The 16,952-nt window shown below is 45.9% G+C and overlaps 1 protein-coding gene across 2 annotated transcripts in view; it reads right to left on the bottom strand.

Annotated features, from left to right (window-relative positions):
• Positions 1-16,952, bottom strand: part of chchd3a (coiled-coil-helix-coiled-coil-helix domain containing 3a) — a 92,219-nt gene that overhangs the window by 30,810 nt on the left and 44,457 nt on the right. For both annotated transcript variants that reach the window (XM_080022079.1, XM_080022078.1), the window contains exon 6: positions 4,248-4,331. In XM_080022079.1, the coding sequence (XP_079878205.1) occupies positions 4,248-4,331 (84 nt within the window). The remainder of the gene's footprint in view (positions 1-4,247; positions 4,332-16,952) is intronic.

Genomic DNA, 16,952 nt, shown 5'->3' on the forward strand with positions numbered 1-16,952 from the left:
CAACATCAAACTTAAGTGCATGCTCTCCTGTTTCTAAATTCAACCGGATACAAGTGCAAGATGCTGGAAAGTTATCAGAATAAAATGTGTCGTTCATTTTTTGGATGTTAGTGCACTTTTTTTTTTTTTTTTTCATTTTAGTGTATAGTCAATACAACAATTTAAAGCCAGTCAACTTCAACAGAAGCAAGAATAGTTAGTCATAGCTAAGATAGGATCAGGGGCTCCTGTGAGAGCAGGGTCTTCGGGTGTTTCTTGAAGGTTGTGAGTGTCTCTGCAGAGCGTAAAAAGCTGGGTAGTTTGCTCCACCATGAGGGCACCAGGCATGAGAAGAGTCTTGAAAACTCATCTTACGCAGTGGGGGGCACCACCAGGCGCCACTCATTTGCAGACCTCAGAGAGCAGGTTGGGAGGTATGGCCTGATTAAGTGATGCAATGTATACGGTATGGGCGCAGATCCAGTGCCTGCCCTGTAGGCCAGCATCAAGGATTTGAACTTGATGCGGGCAGCTACAGGGAAAGGGTTGAAGAGAGGTGTGACATGTGCACGCCTTGGCTGGTTGAAAACCATACCCGCTGCTGCATTCTGAATCATCTGCAGTGGTTTAACAGTGCGCGCTGGTAGACCAGCCGCTAGTCTGATGGTCTAGTCGTGAGATGACAACTGCCTGGAAAAGAAGCTTTGTCGTACATTTGTCGTCAATCACTGCCACAAGAATTCAAGCCGACTTCGACGTGTCCATGAATGGAGGCCATTAATTTCCTCCTCTGCTTATTCTTTATCGTTCAATTACATTTGCTTGTAATTCTCTCAAATCTCCATTCCTCTGTGGCCTCCATCCTACCAGACAAAAAACGTTGGATTTTGTTCTTCGACACCTCATTCTGTCCGTTCTTCTCCCCGTCCGTCCCCTTCAACAATCTGTTGTTCCGCGCTCTTTTTCCCTGCGAGCTATTGTCCTTCAGCCAACATGTCAACCCCTATCCACTGCTTCATCCCCATTTTTCTCCTCGTCTTTCCCGAGCTGTCCCCGCTCTGGCTCTCTCTGAGGTGTGAAGGTGATTTGTTGACACAGTGGTCTAAGGAATATTGACCAAGGGGGCTGACGAGGTTGATTGATGACCACCCCTAACGGTCAATAATGGCTGCGGTATCGTGATTCCCCAAAACCACTTTCACCATCACAAGTCACGCCGACTCCTGTGGAGCAGCTCTCTAATGGTGAGCAGCTGCACCGAAACAACGTCATGTGACGGGCAGACAATAACACCAGGAGTCAAAATAGTGTTGTTTTTTTAAATTGGCACTGAAAAAAAGAAGACAAACAACTTGCCGTGTATCGTCATTTGTTTTACAAGATGTCCAACTTTGTTTTGATGTCTTATCATTTTTCTCCTCACTTGTATCTGCAAAAAAAGCGGTTTTGTTTTTCTTTGAAGAGGATCCATTCATCGACACTTTCCTCCTGACATCATCAAATGGTCTCCTCTCTCCTCCGCTACCCAACCAGAACTGTACAGACCGTTGCACTTGCAATTACTGATAGGAGTCAACTTGCCAATCAATAGCCACTAAGCCTCAGTGCGTGAGAAATAATTTGGTGCACCTTTTTTTTTTTGGACCCAAAGGGGATCCGTCTTGAACATAATGGGCGCTTGTGCACAGTAACAATGATGAATTTTCACATTTGTGTCACACCTTTAACCACTTCCTCCGCAAGAAAAGCAGCGGTAGCTGGTGGGGAGTAACAATATCCATGCAAGGAATTATTTTGAACTTTGTGTTTGAACTTCGAGCGTGTTTGCATATCATTTTAAGGCAACACACAAGACACTAACCCAACCGTATTAACCAAGTTAATCACAGATGAACGTTTGCCAATCAACACAAACCAACAAAAGTCCAAATTGCTTCATCCATTGTCGTATTTGCGGTGCCGTACAACAGAGCCCCGAAGAGCAGAACTCCATTTTCCAGACTTTGATTCATTCATGCAGGCTCCAGAGGATTAATGTGTTAAGCCTAAGAGCCCACCCCGCCTTGCCAGGAACACCTAGTGAGAAACAGTGCGAGGCTCCCATTTTGTTTCCCAGTGGCTCAGTCACTGTCCGAATTACACAAAACGCCACAGCAGGTGGCAGCCAATTTTAACCCCACCAAAAGGTACAACGTATCCTCGAGGACAGACCCATGACGCACGGGGCGGCGTGATGGGGACGTAATTTATCACAAATTTTAACATGGTCGTTTTACCATGCACTGCCCCCCCACATCCCGGTGACAGAAGGTCTTCTCACTCGCAGCGAGGAGCTTCCATTTGAAGCGGCCAAGGAGGTTATTTGACCCTTGTTCCCCTCTGTAGGACTCTGCTTTGACAGGGCACAGTGGGGTGGTGTCATTTCCAGGGACAGGGGAACGCACTCTGGGATGAAGGTGATTTGACCCCTTCCCCCTTCAGGCGGAGGAGGAAAGGGGAGAAGGGAAGAAAGACAGAGCAAAGGAAAAAGGCAGGGTGAGGAGGGAGAGAGAGAGAAAGGGGGGGGGGAAGAGAGAGAGAGAGAGAGAAAGAGAGGGAGAGCAAGAGAGGGACAGAGAGACAGAGAGAGAGAGAGAGACATAGAGATCACACTGAACACAGCATGGGATTTTTCACTCTTATGTGGAAAACAAGAACAGTGGGATAGTACAGGAGGAAAAAAGTGTGACATCTGAATTACCCCTATCCAGCGGCCGGGCTACCGAAATGTAATCATGTGTGCGTGTATGTGTTTGCAAGTGTGTGCCAAGTGTGCCTTGATGTGGCAACTTTTCTGCAGCAGCAGCTGAGGCTGCGGTGTTTGAGGTAGGATCTTTAAAATAAAGATGACATCATTGTGCTAATGAGATGTATAATGCAGCAGCTAGTTTAAACTATGATAGGGAAAGCCTGCGCTTTTTGTGTATGGTCATATTATAATAAAGGACCTAAATCTAGCTCTTGTATAGTGAGAGAATCAGAATTGGCGATCATTTCTGTGAAACACGTCCAAAATAAAGAGAGATACAGACAAGTTTTTGGCCTCACTGATTAATTTAGCCACCACCATACTGTCGATAATTAAAGGAAAAGTCTAATATGTTTTTAACCTAAACCTTATTTTTTAGATCAATGGGATTCAACCGGAGCTGCAATATGTAGTACAATGGGGCAATCGCAATCACGTTCTTCACTGACCATGGTTGTTACACAAAATATACATTGATCAGCCACTCACAGATGAAATGAGTAACATTGATCATCTCGTTCGAATGGCACCTGTCAAGGGGTGGGATATATTAGGCAGCAAGGGAACAGTCAGTTCTTGACGTTGATGTGTTGGAAGCAGGAAAAATGGGCAAGCGTAAGGATCTGAGCCACTTTGACAAGGGCCAAATTGTGATGGCTAGACGACTGGGTCAGAGCATCTCCAAAACGGCAGGTCTTGTGGGGTGTTCCCGGTATGCAGTGGTTAGTACATACCAAAAGTGGTCCAAGGAAGGACAACCGTCGACAAGGTCATGGGCGCCAACGGGCTCATTGATGCGTGTCAAAACACACAGTGCATCGCAGCTTGCTGCGTATGGGGCTGTGTAGCCGCAGAACAGTCAGAGTGCCCCTGCTGACCCCGTCCCTCGCCGAAAGCACCTACAATGGACACGTGAGCGTCAGAATTGGAAGCAATGGAAGAAGGTGGCCTGGTCTGATGAATCACGTTTTCTTTTACATCATGTGGGTGGCTGGGTGTAGGTGTGTCGTTTACCTGGGGAAGAGATGGCACCAGGATGCACTACGGGAAGACGGCAAGCCGGTGGAGGAAGTGTGATGCTCTAGGGAAAGTTCTGCTTGGGCCTGGCTACTTGAAGTGACACGTACCACCTACCTAAACATTGTTTAGGAGGGTCTGTTTTGGTGGCACGAGGGGGACCTACACAATATTAAGCGGGGGGTATTTATGTTATGGCTGATCGGTGTATATATATATATTTTTTTTTATTTTATTTTATCTGGGGTTTTAAAATAAGTTTCCCATTAAGATAAAGTTCAAGTTTGCTGAACGAACATTGAACCAGTTTGAACCAGCATAGGAAATAGTCTATATTATAGACTATTTCCAAGGTTAAAACTGAGCAAACTTACCCTGTGTAAAAAGAAAGCTAACTTCCTGCCATTCGGTCACAGATTATATGATTTTCCCCGCAGGGTGTGTTCTTGTGTGCTGTTCTCACCCTCTCCTCCAGCCTGGCCACCTGCTCCCTGTAGAAAGCGTCCTGCTTCTTCAACTCAGCTTCTCGAGCTTCCAGCTGCTTGGCCTTAGGGCACACATGCACGCACACGCACACACACACACACACACACACACACACACACACACACAAACACACAAACACACACACACACACACACACACACACACAGACAGTGGAAAAAAAGAGGATAAAAAACATTACTTATCCGCTCAGTGGAGTGTGTCCGTAGTTGAGACACGTGTCAAAAAAAGAACAACAACAGCAGCATAGCACACAAACACTCCGCCCAGACAGACACATCCCACCGCATAGAGGAAAAGCATATAATGAGAGAACTCGGAGCTCGGAAATTGTGTCTAAAGGAGAAAAACAACAAATGACACATCACAACGGAGAACACAGACGATCCGCCCCCACCCGCCAAACCCCCCAACCTCCTGTCATACATTACGCATACTGAGAAACACGAGGAGAGAGGGAAACACAGGCGTGAAATGGATGTGATGCGGACAAAAACAAGGTGCGCTGAGGTCGACGAAAGCGGCGGTGCTCCTGCTGCTGCACATGTGCCCGGACGCATGCACCCGACAGGTGAAAAACGGAAATGAGTGACTCCGCATCGACCTTCACAAAAACATATTTGACTCTTTTGCTGATAAATGAGACTCTGATATTTGCATTTCACTTCATGGCAATGCAGTTCACCTTATTTACGATGAAAATTAGGGCTGCAATACAATTTCTGGGGAAGTTCATTCATTTTCTAATACTAGACTAAACAGTTTTGATAGATTTGAGGGCAGCACGCCTTTTTAATGCAAAAAGTTGCAAAGTTTTGGACGTGAAATAGAATCAAATCATTTAAATGTATTCAACAAAACGGATGATATAAGAACAAACAGGATGGACAACTTCATATTTAGGTGGAATAATTGAAGGTGTTCAATAGCATTTATCCTGTTTGTTAAATACATTTCTTGAATAGACCTACTATTTATTCAAGTCCTAAAGAAAGTAAAAATCGCCAGCACCAAGAACAGGATGAATCGAAACATTCACCAATAGCCAAACAAGTCTGTTATTATAAGACAAAAAGTATTTGTGGTATTCTGGAAAGACAATAATAATGGGAAGTAGATGGAGATGTTGAGGGGAAAAAAAAAAAAAAAGAAGACAGATTTTGATATGTAAATTTGTTCTGAACCTCAGAAGCCATCAGGTGTCATTTTTCCTTTTGTTGCCTTTGAAAGCAGTTGAAATTGTCTCCTCATCTATAATTTTACACAGCATGCCAGGGAGAAGAAAAAAGAAAATACCAGGGAGAGGTCTGCATGTAAAAATATGGAACAGCTGAAATACATAGTTGAACAAAAAACAGAACACGTCAAAGAAGGGAAGATGAGAGAGGAACATCGGGAGATGGTTGTGGAGAGAGAGAGCAAGAGAGAGAGAGAGAGAGAGAAAATAACTTCTACTCGTACCTTGAATTGGATGTCCTGCATAAGGAAGCCATTGGAAAGAGAAAAGAAAGAGTGAAAGACAGAAGGAGTGTAAGGGGGAACTGAAACATCCGCCATATCCTTCTAAATTACATTTGGAAGGGTTCTGTATTCACAAGTGGAGCGCTGTACAGGTGCGCTGTCCTGCTTCACTGCTCACACATCCGCTGCACTATTACTCACTCACCTGCGCGAGTTCACAGACACACAGACACACACACACACACGCACACGATACACAAATGCAATACACACACAATAAAGACTTGTGCAAAACACACACTAAAATATGCACACAGACCCATAGAAAGTGGAAGCCCATACAAACAATTGTGTTTCCATGTTGTGAGCAAGTACATACATATACAGGAGAGCAAGAATTCAGATGTGTGGAGAAATACAAACAAGCACACAAATGTGTGTGCATGTGTCTGTGTGTGCGTGTGTGCTCAAAAAGGAGGACATTATTGATTCTATATACGGCAGCATAGCCTTCAGGAAAGCAGCCATGCAGATCAAGCCTCAAAGACTGCACTTTAATCACTTTAGTATGCCAGTGGGGGGAGAGAGAGAGAGAGAGAGAGAGAGAGAGGGAGGGAGCGAGGGATGAAGTGAGAAATTGGTGTGAAAAATACAAAACAAAATAAAACAAATTATATTGGCCTTATTCAATCACCAGCACGCTGATAGCCATCTTATGTTTGGCTTCTCAGCGCAGTGCGGTGGGAGCGGCGTGCTCCTTGCATGGTGATGAGGAGCGGCGGCGAGCGCTACAGAGAGACCGTCGACGCCCAGGACGAGAGCAGGAAGATTGAAAGTCAAGAGGATCTTGCAGGTTACACAAGGCACACACGCCGAGCCAGCCCTCGGAAAACACGCAAGCCTATATTGGTGCGGCCACTCAAACACCCACTTAACAACACACACTCAAGGTTGTCACCTTGGTCCATGGCAGGCAGACTTTTGAGGAAAAAATATATAAATCTCTATTGTTCCGTTCTATCGTGAAAATCCTGAAAAGCCCCAAGAAAGCAGGGCCGAGTTAACACACACTTAACACGGCATGATGTTATTGCTATTGTTCAAAATGTATTTTGCATTGTCGTGACAGTCTCAGTATTGTTCCCATTGAGTCTATTGTAAGGCCACTGCCATTGTGTGTCCTGCTGGGTTTTGTATGTCGGCTGAAGAAAGTTGTTTCACGATTGGAATCAATGGAACAATAGGTATTGGAGGAAATATCTTTCCGGCGGCCCAGCGACCAAGTGAACGTAGTTTGAAGGCGGAAACACAGGTTTCGAGTGCACTTGAGGCGGAGGCAATTTGCGCTTGAAACGTGTCGTTGATTCTGAGTGCGCTATCGGGGGCTGTGGGACGTACGAGCTTAGTTTTTGAGATCGCCAACGGTGCTGCTGGTGAGACTGGATTAGGGCTGGCGAAGACGCCAAGTAACTGTCACGCACCGACGACTCAATTTAGGAACGGTGGCGCGGTGGAAGGAAGGAAGGAGGGAGGGAGGGAAGCATGGAGACTGAGAAGAAGAGGGGCCCAGCGGGGGGTTGGGGGCTGTACATTGTTGCAAGTGTGTCCAAATTCAATGTTAACGTTTGGCGGCAGTCACGGAGGACTTAAAACCCGACACAGAGAGACAAAAGACGCAGACTGAGACGCGGTGATGCAAACACTGCGCAGACACTGATCTCAAACACAAACAGACACAAGCAGATGCACACACACACAGACACGCAGACACACACACACACCAGCCGGCGCAGCTGGACCCACAGAGAGCAGTTGGACGGATAAATGTGCGATGAAGGAAAGACCAAAGGGGTCATTAATAGACGGGAGGATGTGACAGAAATGTGCGCCCGGGGATTTTCGGTTCCATTTCACCTCCCCCATACTGCGTGGGTGTACGCGGTACGCGCGCACCCCACACACCCACACCCACACCCACACACACACACACACACACACACACACCCAATGTCAGGATTACTTCTGACTGATTAAAGCCATTGAGCAGCCTTTAAAGGTAATCTAATCATACTAAAGGCCAAACAATAGCACAGAATACGCCACTGCCCACACACCCTTTTTCCTCCTTAATGAAGAGGCGGTCTGGGGGTGGAGAGGGAGGCGACCGCTGGAGGCAAGCAGGGAGCAGAAATTGACAAGAAAATAGAAGTGAACTTGAAAGCAATAGAATAGAGCAAAGGGATGAAAAGAGGAAAGGGACAATACAACGTGATTTATCATTGAAGGTGTCAAGAGCGCGGAGCGGGCGACAGACCAGACGGGTGGCCCGCTTCGAGTGGATCTCTATCACAACTTGAGACGGAGGGAGGGAGGGAGGAAGCATGTGTATATGCCGGAGATGTAAGAGAGACAAAAAGGGACGACCGCAATTCCAATTAATCTACTGCCATCCCCCTCAAAAAAAGTCATTTTAAACCAAAGGGATTTCTTTCAAACTATTTTGGGATTCTATGGTGAAAATCATGGATGACTGTCAACAAGCCCATAGCACTGTTCTTCACACAAAATACAATGTGTATCTGGGCTGAATGATAGTCTTCAACGTCATTTGTTTTCAACGTTTGATACGATACGATACGATGCGAATGGAATTATTTTGTTTGTCCTGCACAAAAAGATTGAGGAAGCGATGAGAGAAACGATTAAATCGTGCTACCACATAAAAGATAAACAAATATATACAAACGATTATATAAATGCAATCTATTTTAATGGAGTTACAAAGTCTCCAGCAATTTCTCAACTGAAGTTTGGAAAACAGCCCACACACGACATATAGAGTAGACAATTTAATCTTCTCTGGTCGTCATCAGCAACATCATTGTCAACACCAAAAACTCTGATACTCTGTTATGCATCTCTGCATGTCTGCTCCTTTTAAAATACGCTACCAAAAAGGTGGAGGGTGGGGGTGGTGTTCGGGCTACAATGGCACGTGAGTTCCACCGTGAGACCCCGGTGGTCAGATTAAACGGATCGTTTAGGCAAGGTGAGCGCCTTTGCGAATATCAATTAGCCAGCCGCCGAATAATTAAGGGAAGCCATGTTTCTTAATTAACCCGGCTGTCGCACTTTGAGTGAGGAAAGGGAAGAGGAGGAAGGGAAGGCAGGAGTCGTGGAGCAAAGGGTGGAGGTGAAGACAAGGCGACTTTGCGCCAACTTTGCTGCGTTAGGTCCCGCACCGCGGTCTCCAGCTCTCGCCGTTTGGCCGCAGACCCCAAATGGGGCAGGCGCAACATGGGTCTTGCCATCAGACCTACGCGGAGACCCCCAATGGTGAATGTGAAACGGGGATTTTGCAATCAGACACAATCAGACGCCTAACGGGGAGACCCCAAAATCCCTGTTGCACCTTACGCGTACCCTGTTGGGGGTCTCCTCGTCCGTAAATCCCGGCATTTTCAAATCCCAACGTTTAACTCGACAGGTTGGCACTGCTGCCCCAGACGGTAATAGCGTCGCTCTCACTGCGTGTGTTTGTGAATCAGACGCAATTTGCTACGAGGCTCATTTGTATAGAATGGGGCCAATTTTCCCCCAAATGTATGCATAGTACCAAATTTTAATACGTGCAAATAGCACTGGCACACCGAGACACCATTTGCGTGGCAGATCAGTAGCGGTGCGTTTCACCGTTTGGGGGTGCTCTGTGAATTCGCCCAAGGTTTCCATCATTCCAATGAAACCCCACACACATCCGAACCGCCTTCCATCCCCAAATACGAACCCCATCTTGGATTTAATAACTTTCCATTCCTTATTGAACAAACCTTTATTTAACCGTAAGTTAAATAGTGCCAGTTTAGATAACATTAGAATTGAACATTCTGTTGGAAAACGAAGGGGGCAGTCCAGACGGGAAGAATCACGTCTTATTAAATGATAGATTTTTGTTTAGATCACTGGCTTTGCTTATGACTAGAAGGGAAATACAGCACAAAGTAAAGTATAATACAAAACAGAGGACAGATAAAGAGTGTTTTAAATACTGGGTCGATTACAACACACAATAACAGATGATTGAGCTGGTCGTTAATGTAGGCATTACCAACGTACAGCTTGATGTACAACAGGCTTGACCTTTTTATTCATTACGAATAAACATGTCAGACTGTGGCTGTATCAAAGACAACGCAATTTTCGATTCAAGACGAGTTACGCACCTTCAGAGACACGCCGATGTGGATATGCTCTTGTGAGCCGTGCCCACAGAATCTCGACCCAAACCCCGTTCGATGGGACACAAATCAGATCGGGTTGGAATAACTAACGGCACACTCATCCATAACCTTCGCCCCATCCGCCATCTTAGCCCTGCTGCCATTGCCTCATGTCTTTGATTCGCCCCCTTGTCACCGGTAGCATCATAATCAATGCTCCCTCACAACGTCCCAGTGACAGCGGCAGCAAGGTGGGTCAGAGCCCCTCGCGGGGCCCATCTATCATGAGGCCCCGCGACAAGAGCCCCATGACAAACTAACAGTGAACCCCAGAGGCCCCCGGTCCACTCTGCTCCGACAGGCAGGGAGGGGGGGGTCAAAGGTTGGCCCAAGTGACCGTGCTCCGGTGTTAATTGGCACGGGTGAGGTGTAGGTGGTGTGTGGGAGGTGAGATGGATGGAGGTGAGTGGGATGGAGGGAAGCAGGGCTGTGGGAGGAATAGAGGGGGAGGTAGATGAGATGAAAATGAGAGAGAGAGAGAGAGAGAGAGAAAGAGAGAAAACACTCAATATCTGGATGGAATATGGCTGAAAAGACTGTCGGGGGAAGGACTTTTCTTATCGACATGGGGGGGAAAAAACAATCCGGCAAATGGACACTATTTCGAAGAGGTGTTTAATCACTCCTACGAGACACACCTTAATGGTCAAACTCAAAACTCAAAATTGTCTTACAGGCAGACTCACAGGCTTACAATACTGAACCTGTCACACCCTGTAACAGCCTCTCAAGCCATTACGCCGTGCTATCTAGCGCTATCTTTAACAGGTCACCGGCTGATCAAATCTAAGTGAGGGACTGTGAAACAATACATCCAAACACCTTACTGGCAGTGGCGTTATACATTTTACTGAGAGTCACTAATAAAACATTGGTCCTGGTAGGGAAAGCACTCAAATTCCATTCACTTAGGCTAGGTAATTAGCATCATGGGGTTTTAAAGGAGAGGCCGTAACATTTAGGTTCATTGCTGGCTATTAGTCTCCATGGGAGGCTGGCAGGGTTATAGGCAATGTAACAGTGTCACATATACTGTGGTCAGTTAATGGGCTTACCCTTGAGTGACGGCAGTAGGACACACACACACACACACACACACACACACACACACACACACACACACACACACACACACACACACACACACACACACACACACCCCCCTCAGCAAATTCAATCACTTTTTCTCTTCAGTTTCAGTAGATTCGTCAGGTGGCCTACGCCACAGTGTATAGAATTGAATGCCACAGAATGTTTATACTCGATAGCTAATTAAATTTAATTTGTTCGAGGCCAAGTTGCAAGAGAAGCCTGTTTGAGACACCGATGGCAACGACTGTCATTTTGGCCCGTTTAGAAAGGCCGAAGACTCAGGCAGGTTCTCTTGGGATCTTTTAGGCCGCTGAGTAATAGCAGGATGACCCGGTGGGCGTCATGGCAGTGACCTGTTCAGGACAAGGGCCAAAGAGGTGGAGCAGTAGGTGGGCGGTAGGGGATGAGAGTGCACCCATTTGTGTTTATGCGTTAACCACTCGTTGTTTAAGGGCACATTAATATGAAGTGTCCTTGTGGCATCTGCAGCTCATTGACTGGTAAGTAAGGTGAACAGGGGGCTTGATCTAAACCAGCTGGCCTTAATAATGGTGGGAGACATGGTGGTGGGAGTGTGTGTGTGTGTGTGTGTGTGCCTGCGTGCGTGCGTGCGTGTGTGTGTTTGGGGGGGTGTCATTAGCATCTGCTGCATGCACCTGACACACATTAAAATCGATACACCAACCCAGGGAAACATGGATTTACATCTCTTTTACAGCCGCTCCATGTGTGACGGTTCAGATGAGTCGAAATGAAATCAAGTGCCTTGAAACCTCAATTCATTCTCATTTCTTCAGATGTGGTGACTCGACTGATAAAACAGTGTTCAGATGAGGAATATTCTGGAGGTGGGGGAACACAGAGTACGAGAGTGGGTAACGGCAACAAATCCCTAAAATGGGACAATACAAGACAACTTCCCCCTCTCCTAAGACTCCGAGGGACAACAACATCTGCCGACTCAGAGACTGATTAATTGGCTGATCAGCAGCCCGCGGTGCAAACTGATTGATTGATCATCCTTGTGTTGGGAGTTGCCTTTATCTAGAGCCCTGGGGAGCGAACCTCTGGAGGTCCCGGGTCATCTGTCATGTCCAACACACTGGTTCGGCGGAAAACCAAAGATGAAGAGCAGTGAGTTCATTACCGAGATGTGAGTGTGCGTGCGTTTGTGTGTGTGCGTGCGTGCGTGCGTGCATGAGTGAGTGCGTGCGTGAGTGTGTTGGGGGTGGCTTGGGAGTCACAGGCAAGATGGCAGGGAGGGGGCACCTGGAACCAACACTGACACTGAGTGTCTGAGTAACACGGCAACATTGTGAATAAATGTTGAGGGGGGGGAAAAAAAATCAAACACATTTTTAGCTGCCAATGTCAACTCAGCCTCCTGAACTTAAAGTAAAGGCCATGAAGGATTGAAGGCCATCGGACTGATATACAACACGTATCCAAGTATTCGTGTTGGTGCATGCAAACGGAGCAACAATGCATGGGCATCAACACACCTAGTAAAGTCAAGGAAAGAGTACAAAAGAATGTCTGAATAAAGAAGTGTGAACAAAGTACAAAGAAGGCTCGAGTGACACACTTTGCCGACACCCAAAAGTGGCCCAAATCCGATTGTCCTTGATTGAACACAGGCCTATTTTTGTTTTGAGTTTGTTTACACAAAAATCAGATATTGGCCGATTTTCATAGGAGGTCCTACACAGGCCGATCTGCAGTCATGCAACCGCACCGACCACAGAAGTATCAGATCACACTTCTCACATCTTTCTGCACAGAAATGCCATCGATGCCTTCTAATACAGCTATAGTGTTTGTCCCTTTTTAGCTTTCTTGCCCACATCCGTAACAGCTGACCAACTGTCGTCCAATCTTCAGAGCAAGACTTACATTATTGATTCTGTACAAAACACCCGTAACGGGAAACGCATATAATACGAAGCAATCCATTTGGACCAATCACAGTTCTTCTGATCTTGCATCGGCCTACCGGCAGTCACATTTTTGGGGAGGTGAGGAAGTTGGTACACTGCTCTAAAATTAAAAACGGCTGGAAGTCTGCTGGCATATCAATGGTAACCCTACTGGTAACCCTAAAAGGTGAGGTTGCCAACGCTAAATAGGATATCAGACTTAACCAGAGAATTTGGTTGATTGTAAAACTTTCGCACTTGTGGCAAGATATGCATTCGAAATGTTAGTGAGTATTCTCAACTCGGGATTTATTAGCTCGTAACTTGGATTCAATAATCAAATATTTGATAATTCCTCTTGCTAAATTCCATTGAATGTTTGTCATTTAATGCCACCAAAATATTTGAAGTTCTGTTTAATTCTCATATGCTATTCGGAGGCCTGGGGCCTTTCTTTGTGGAGTTTGCATATTCTCCCCATGTTCATGTGGGTTTCCTCAGGGTGCCCTGTGTCCTCCCACCCTAAAGATTCAAGATTTTTTTTTTTTTTTATTTGTCACATACATATACATACTTCCATACATATATGCAGTGAAATGTAATACCGGAGCGCCGGCGCAAAGACATGCACATTAAGGTTAGATACTGCTGCCAATGGCCCTGATCAAAGCATTGGCTCTAAATTTTTAGGTTGGTGCCAGGGTACAGGGCTCCTTCAATTGTGGCATTCAATTCTGACCGACATCAGATCTGAATTGAGAGCTAAGGAAAGCTGATATTCAAACATGCCGTGTTCCAGCAAGTCAGTGCGCCATGTAACAATGTAAAGGAAAACATTCCATGGCAATACAAAGTGCTCTGTCAGGAAAGACGATCACATACAGTAAGTCATCAAAAGAGGACACAACAGGGTCCAATCACTCTTGACTACTGCTGTGCATCCAAATGCCTTTATTGACCGAACTGGCAGAAAATTATGCAGCAAATAACCAAGTCTAGAAGCTGTTTCTCCAGCACAACCTGTTAGATGCGAGTCCTGCATTTGAAGGGCAGGATATTCAAGAAAAGTATTTGCAACTCTCTTGGCTCCATGGGTCCTGTGTTGCTATGGCAAACTAGTCTGCTTCGCTGCAATCACATGCATCTCATAAAAGGTAAATAAGCATGAAATCGCAAGTCACAAACGCGTTGGATAATGTTAACTTAATGGACCAAATCTCAGAAGTGAACAAATTTAAACAGATGAAGAGCTGCAGCACAGCTTATTTGCACCAATACATGGTCAGTAATGGGTCGCAAAATGAAAAAAAACAAAAAAAACTTGACTGACTTCAAATGAATCACTAAGAATCACATGAAGAGCACAAGCTATGAAAAGTTTCCTTCTTCAACAGCAGTGGGCAACGTGAACAACGTGAACACTATGTCAGGAGGACCAGATGGTGGACGTTGACCATGGAAAATGCAGCACACCTTTAGGCAGACAGCGCCAAGGCAGGACATTCCTCCACTTAACTGCAGAGCACACGATGAACGACCTGAGAGGGGAGAGAGGCGCACTGCCGTCTAAGGACCGCAGCCCCTGGGGACTGAGGGAATGAAGGGGAGAGCAAGGGAGGGGGAGAAAGAGAGAGACGTTGCAGAACACTCCGGTGAGGGGTGACCTGCGTGGAGGGTGGAGGACAATAGAAAGAGACAGGGAAAGACAAAGAGGACACAAAGGCAAAGTCCTCAGGATCAGTGTGCGGCTGACACAGGACCGCATGCTACCGCCCTCGTCCCATATGTTTGAGCACTGCTGTGTGTGTGTGTGTGTGTGTGTGTGTGTGTGTGTGTGTGTGTGTGTGTGTGTGTGTGTGTGTGTGTGTGTGTGTGTGTGTGTGTGTGTGGCTCCATCCGTGCTTCTGTGTATGCTTGCCTACGCCTGCTTAGATGGGCTCGTGTTCAGGTTGAATGATGCATATTCATCTCCTTCGTCCGTGGGGGGTCTTACGGGCCTTGAAGGAAGTCGGGAGGTGGTCTCGGTTTGCCTTTGGCTCCTGTCCATCAAGGCCGCCAAAACTGGCTCAGGGCAACCTGTGCTCCCGCTGACCACATCGACACAATATAAACCTCCGCCCTCGCCCGACCTCCTGTTCAGTGTTTGTCACCGCTGCCAGATATTAGAATGCCTGACCACAAATTCTGTGACCCTTTTTTTATTTCCCTCCACTTGATTTGAAAGTCCTGAAATGGTAATTTCCACGCTGAATGTCATAACGCCCGGGGTCTGAGCGCCTATCAGAACTCAGTGCATGATTTCGCCGCTGCTTGGCTATCAATAAAAACAGGCACTGTTTTTCCTCGTGCACCATTTTGATTTGTTTATCCTTCAAACAGAAATTGACAACTTTCTGTGAAAAGTGACTTGAAATCCATATTTCCCCCTTTGTGCCTTTTCTCCACTCCCCCTGAAATTGTTCTGTTCTTGCTCATCTCCCTTTGCCTCTTCAATTTACCACTCAACTTTAACTCTTGTTGTTTCATCGCTCCTTCTCCATGTTTCAAGTCAGCCCCTGGTTCAATCAAAATCTCTCCTTTCACCCCTTTGTGGCCATTGACAAATAAACCCCTCGAATCTTGGGTCGTGAATTGGCAAAGCCCAGACTGTTTACGTCTATACAACCTAATTAATATATTCTCCTGTCTGAAAAACGAATAAAGGCAGAGAGAGCAAGAGAGAGGAAGAGAGAGGCAGAGGGAGAAGAACGGTACACAACAGTACACTCAGAACTCAGAACAACAGGACTCTCTCGCTGTACATTACATATGACAAAGTGTCTACCGCACTGTGCAGGCGCCTCGGAGGATTGCTTGTTACCTCAACCCTTTTCTTCCACTCCAAAATCTGCCTACTTATATCCGGGCAAACATCGGAGGAGAAGGGGCGTGTGGAATGGAAAAATGAGAAGGTGATGAACTAAAAGTGCTCACCACCAACTACAACAGGAATATTGAGAATAGATATTGAGAATATTGAGTCAAAAGTTCAAGTTATTCACATTATAATTGAGTTGGATAATTCAACACAGTATAATTGAATTCTAACCTTGAGGAAACCACACTTTGCAAACAAACCCGTTAATAAACTACTTTTTACTTTTAATTTTCAGATAAATATTCAGTATAGTGGGTAAAACAGAGAGGTATCGCAGACCATAACCCTTTTCAAAATTGTTCGTTCATTAGCGAGCCAAAATTTAGAGCAACTGAAAAGGTTTGGATTAACCAATCATTTTCTTATCTTATCTGACCATATTCCATGAAAGAGAACATGGACATTTGGACTGGGCTCAGCGGTACAAAGACCTCAGAGAAAGCACACGTACACACTCACAGACGGAGACCAGCCTTTGCTTTTGAGGTAGTAAATTGACTTTACACGTTCTCTGTCAGAAAGCAGCTTTCCTGACACCTGCCTCCATCCATCAATCGAAGCAGTGCCATATCCTGGACCGGGCGTTGGCAGCCCGCTGTGCCAATTAGCTGACGGGTTGAGGCCCCGGTGCCGTGTGCCAACCGCAGACCCTGCCAATTAGAGGCCGACCTTCCATAACCCAAATACTGGAACGGTGTGTGGGCATCACAGCCCGGGCAGCGAGTACAGGACTGGACAGAAACCCAAAAAGACAAGAGAAAAAAAATCTTCAGAGAAAGGTTGGGAGATAACAAAATAAAATTAAGAAAGACAAATCCCGGAAAAGGAGTGTACGACACATGGCCGTACCTAGACATCTCACAGCAGTCAAATGTATTTAATTAAACCTTTTAAAAAGGACTTTCCAAAAATAAACAAGCACTCACTGATACTCAGCTCACACATAAGAAGCATGATGCCTTCAATGAGTTTGACATTTGCATATTATACAGGATATA

The sequence above is a fragment of the Zeus faber genome (genome assembly GCF_960531495.2).
Source record: "Zeus faber genome assembly, chromosome: 21".
NCBI classification, from domain to species: Eukaryota; Metazoa; Chordata; class Actinopteri; order Zeiformes; family Zeidae; genus Zeus; species Zeus faber.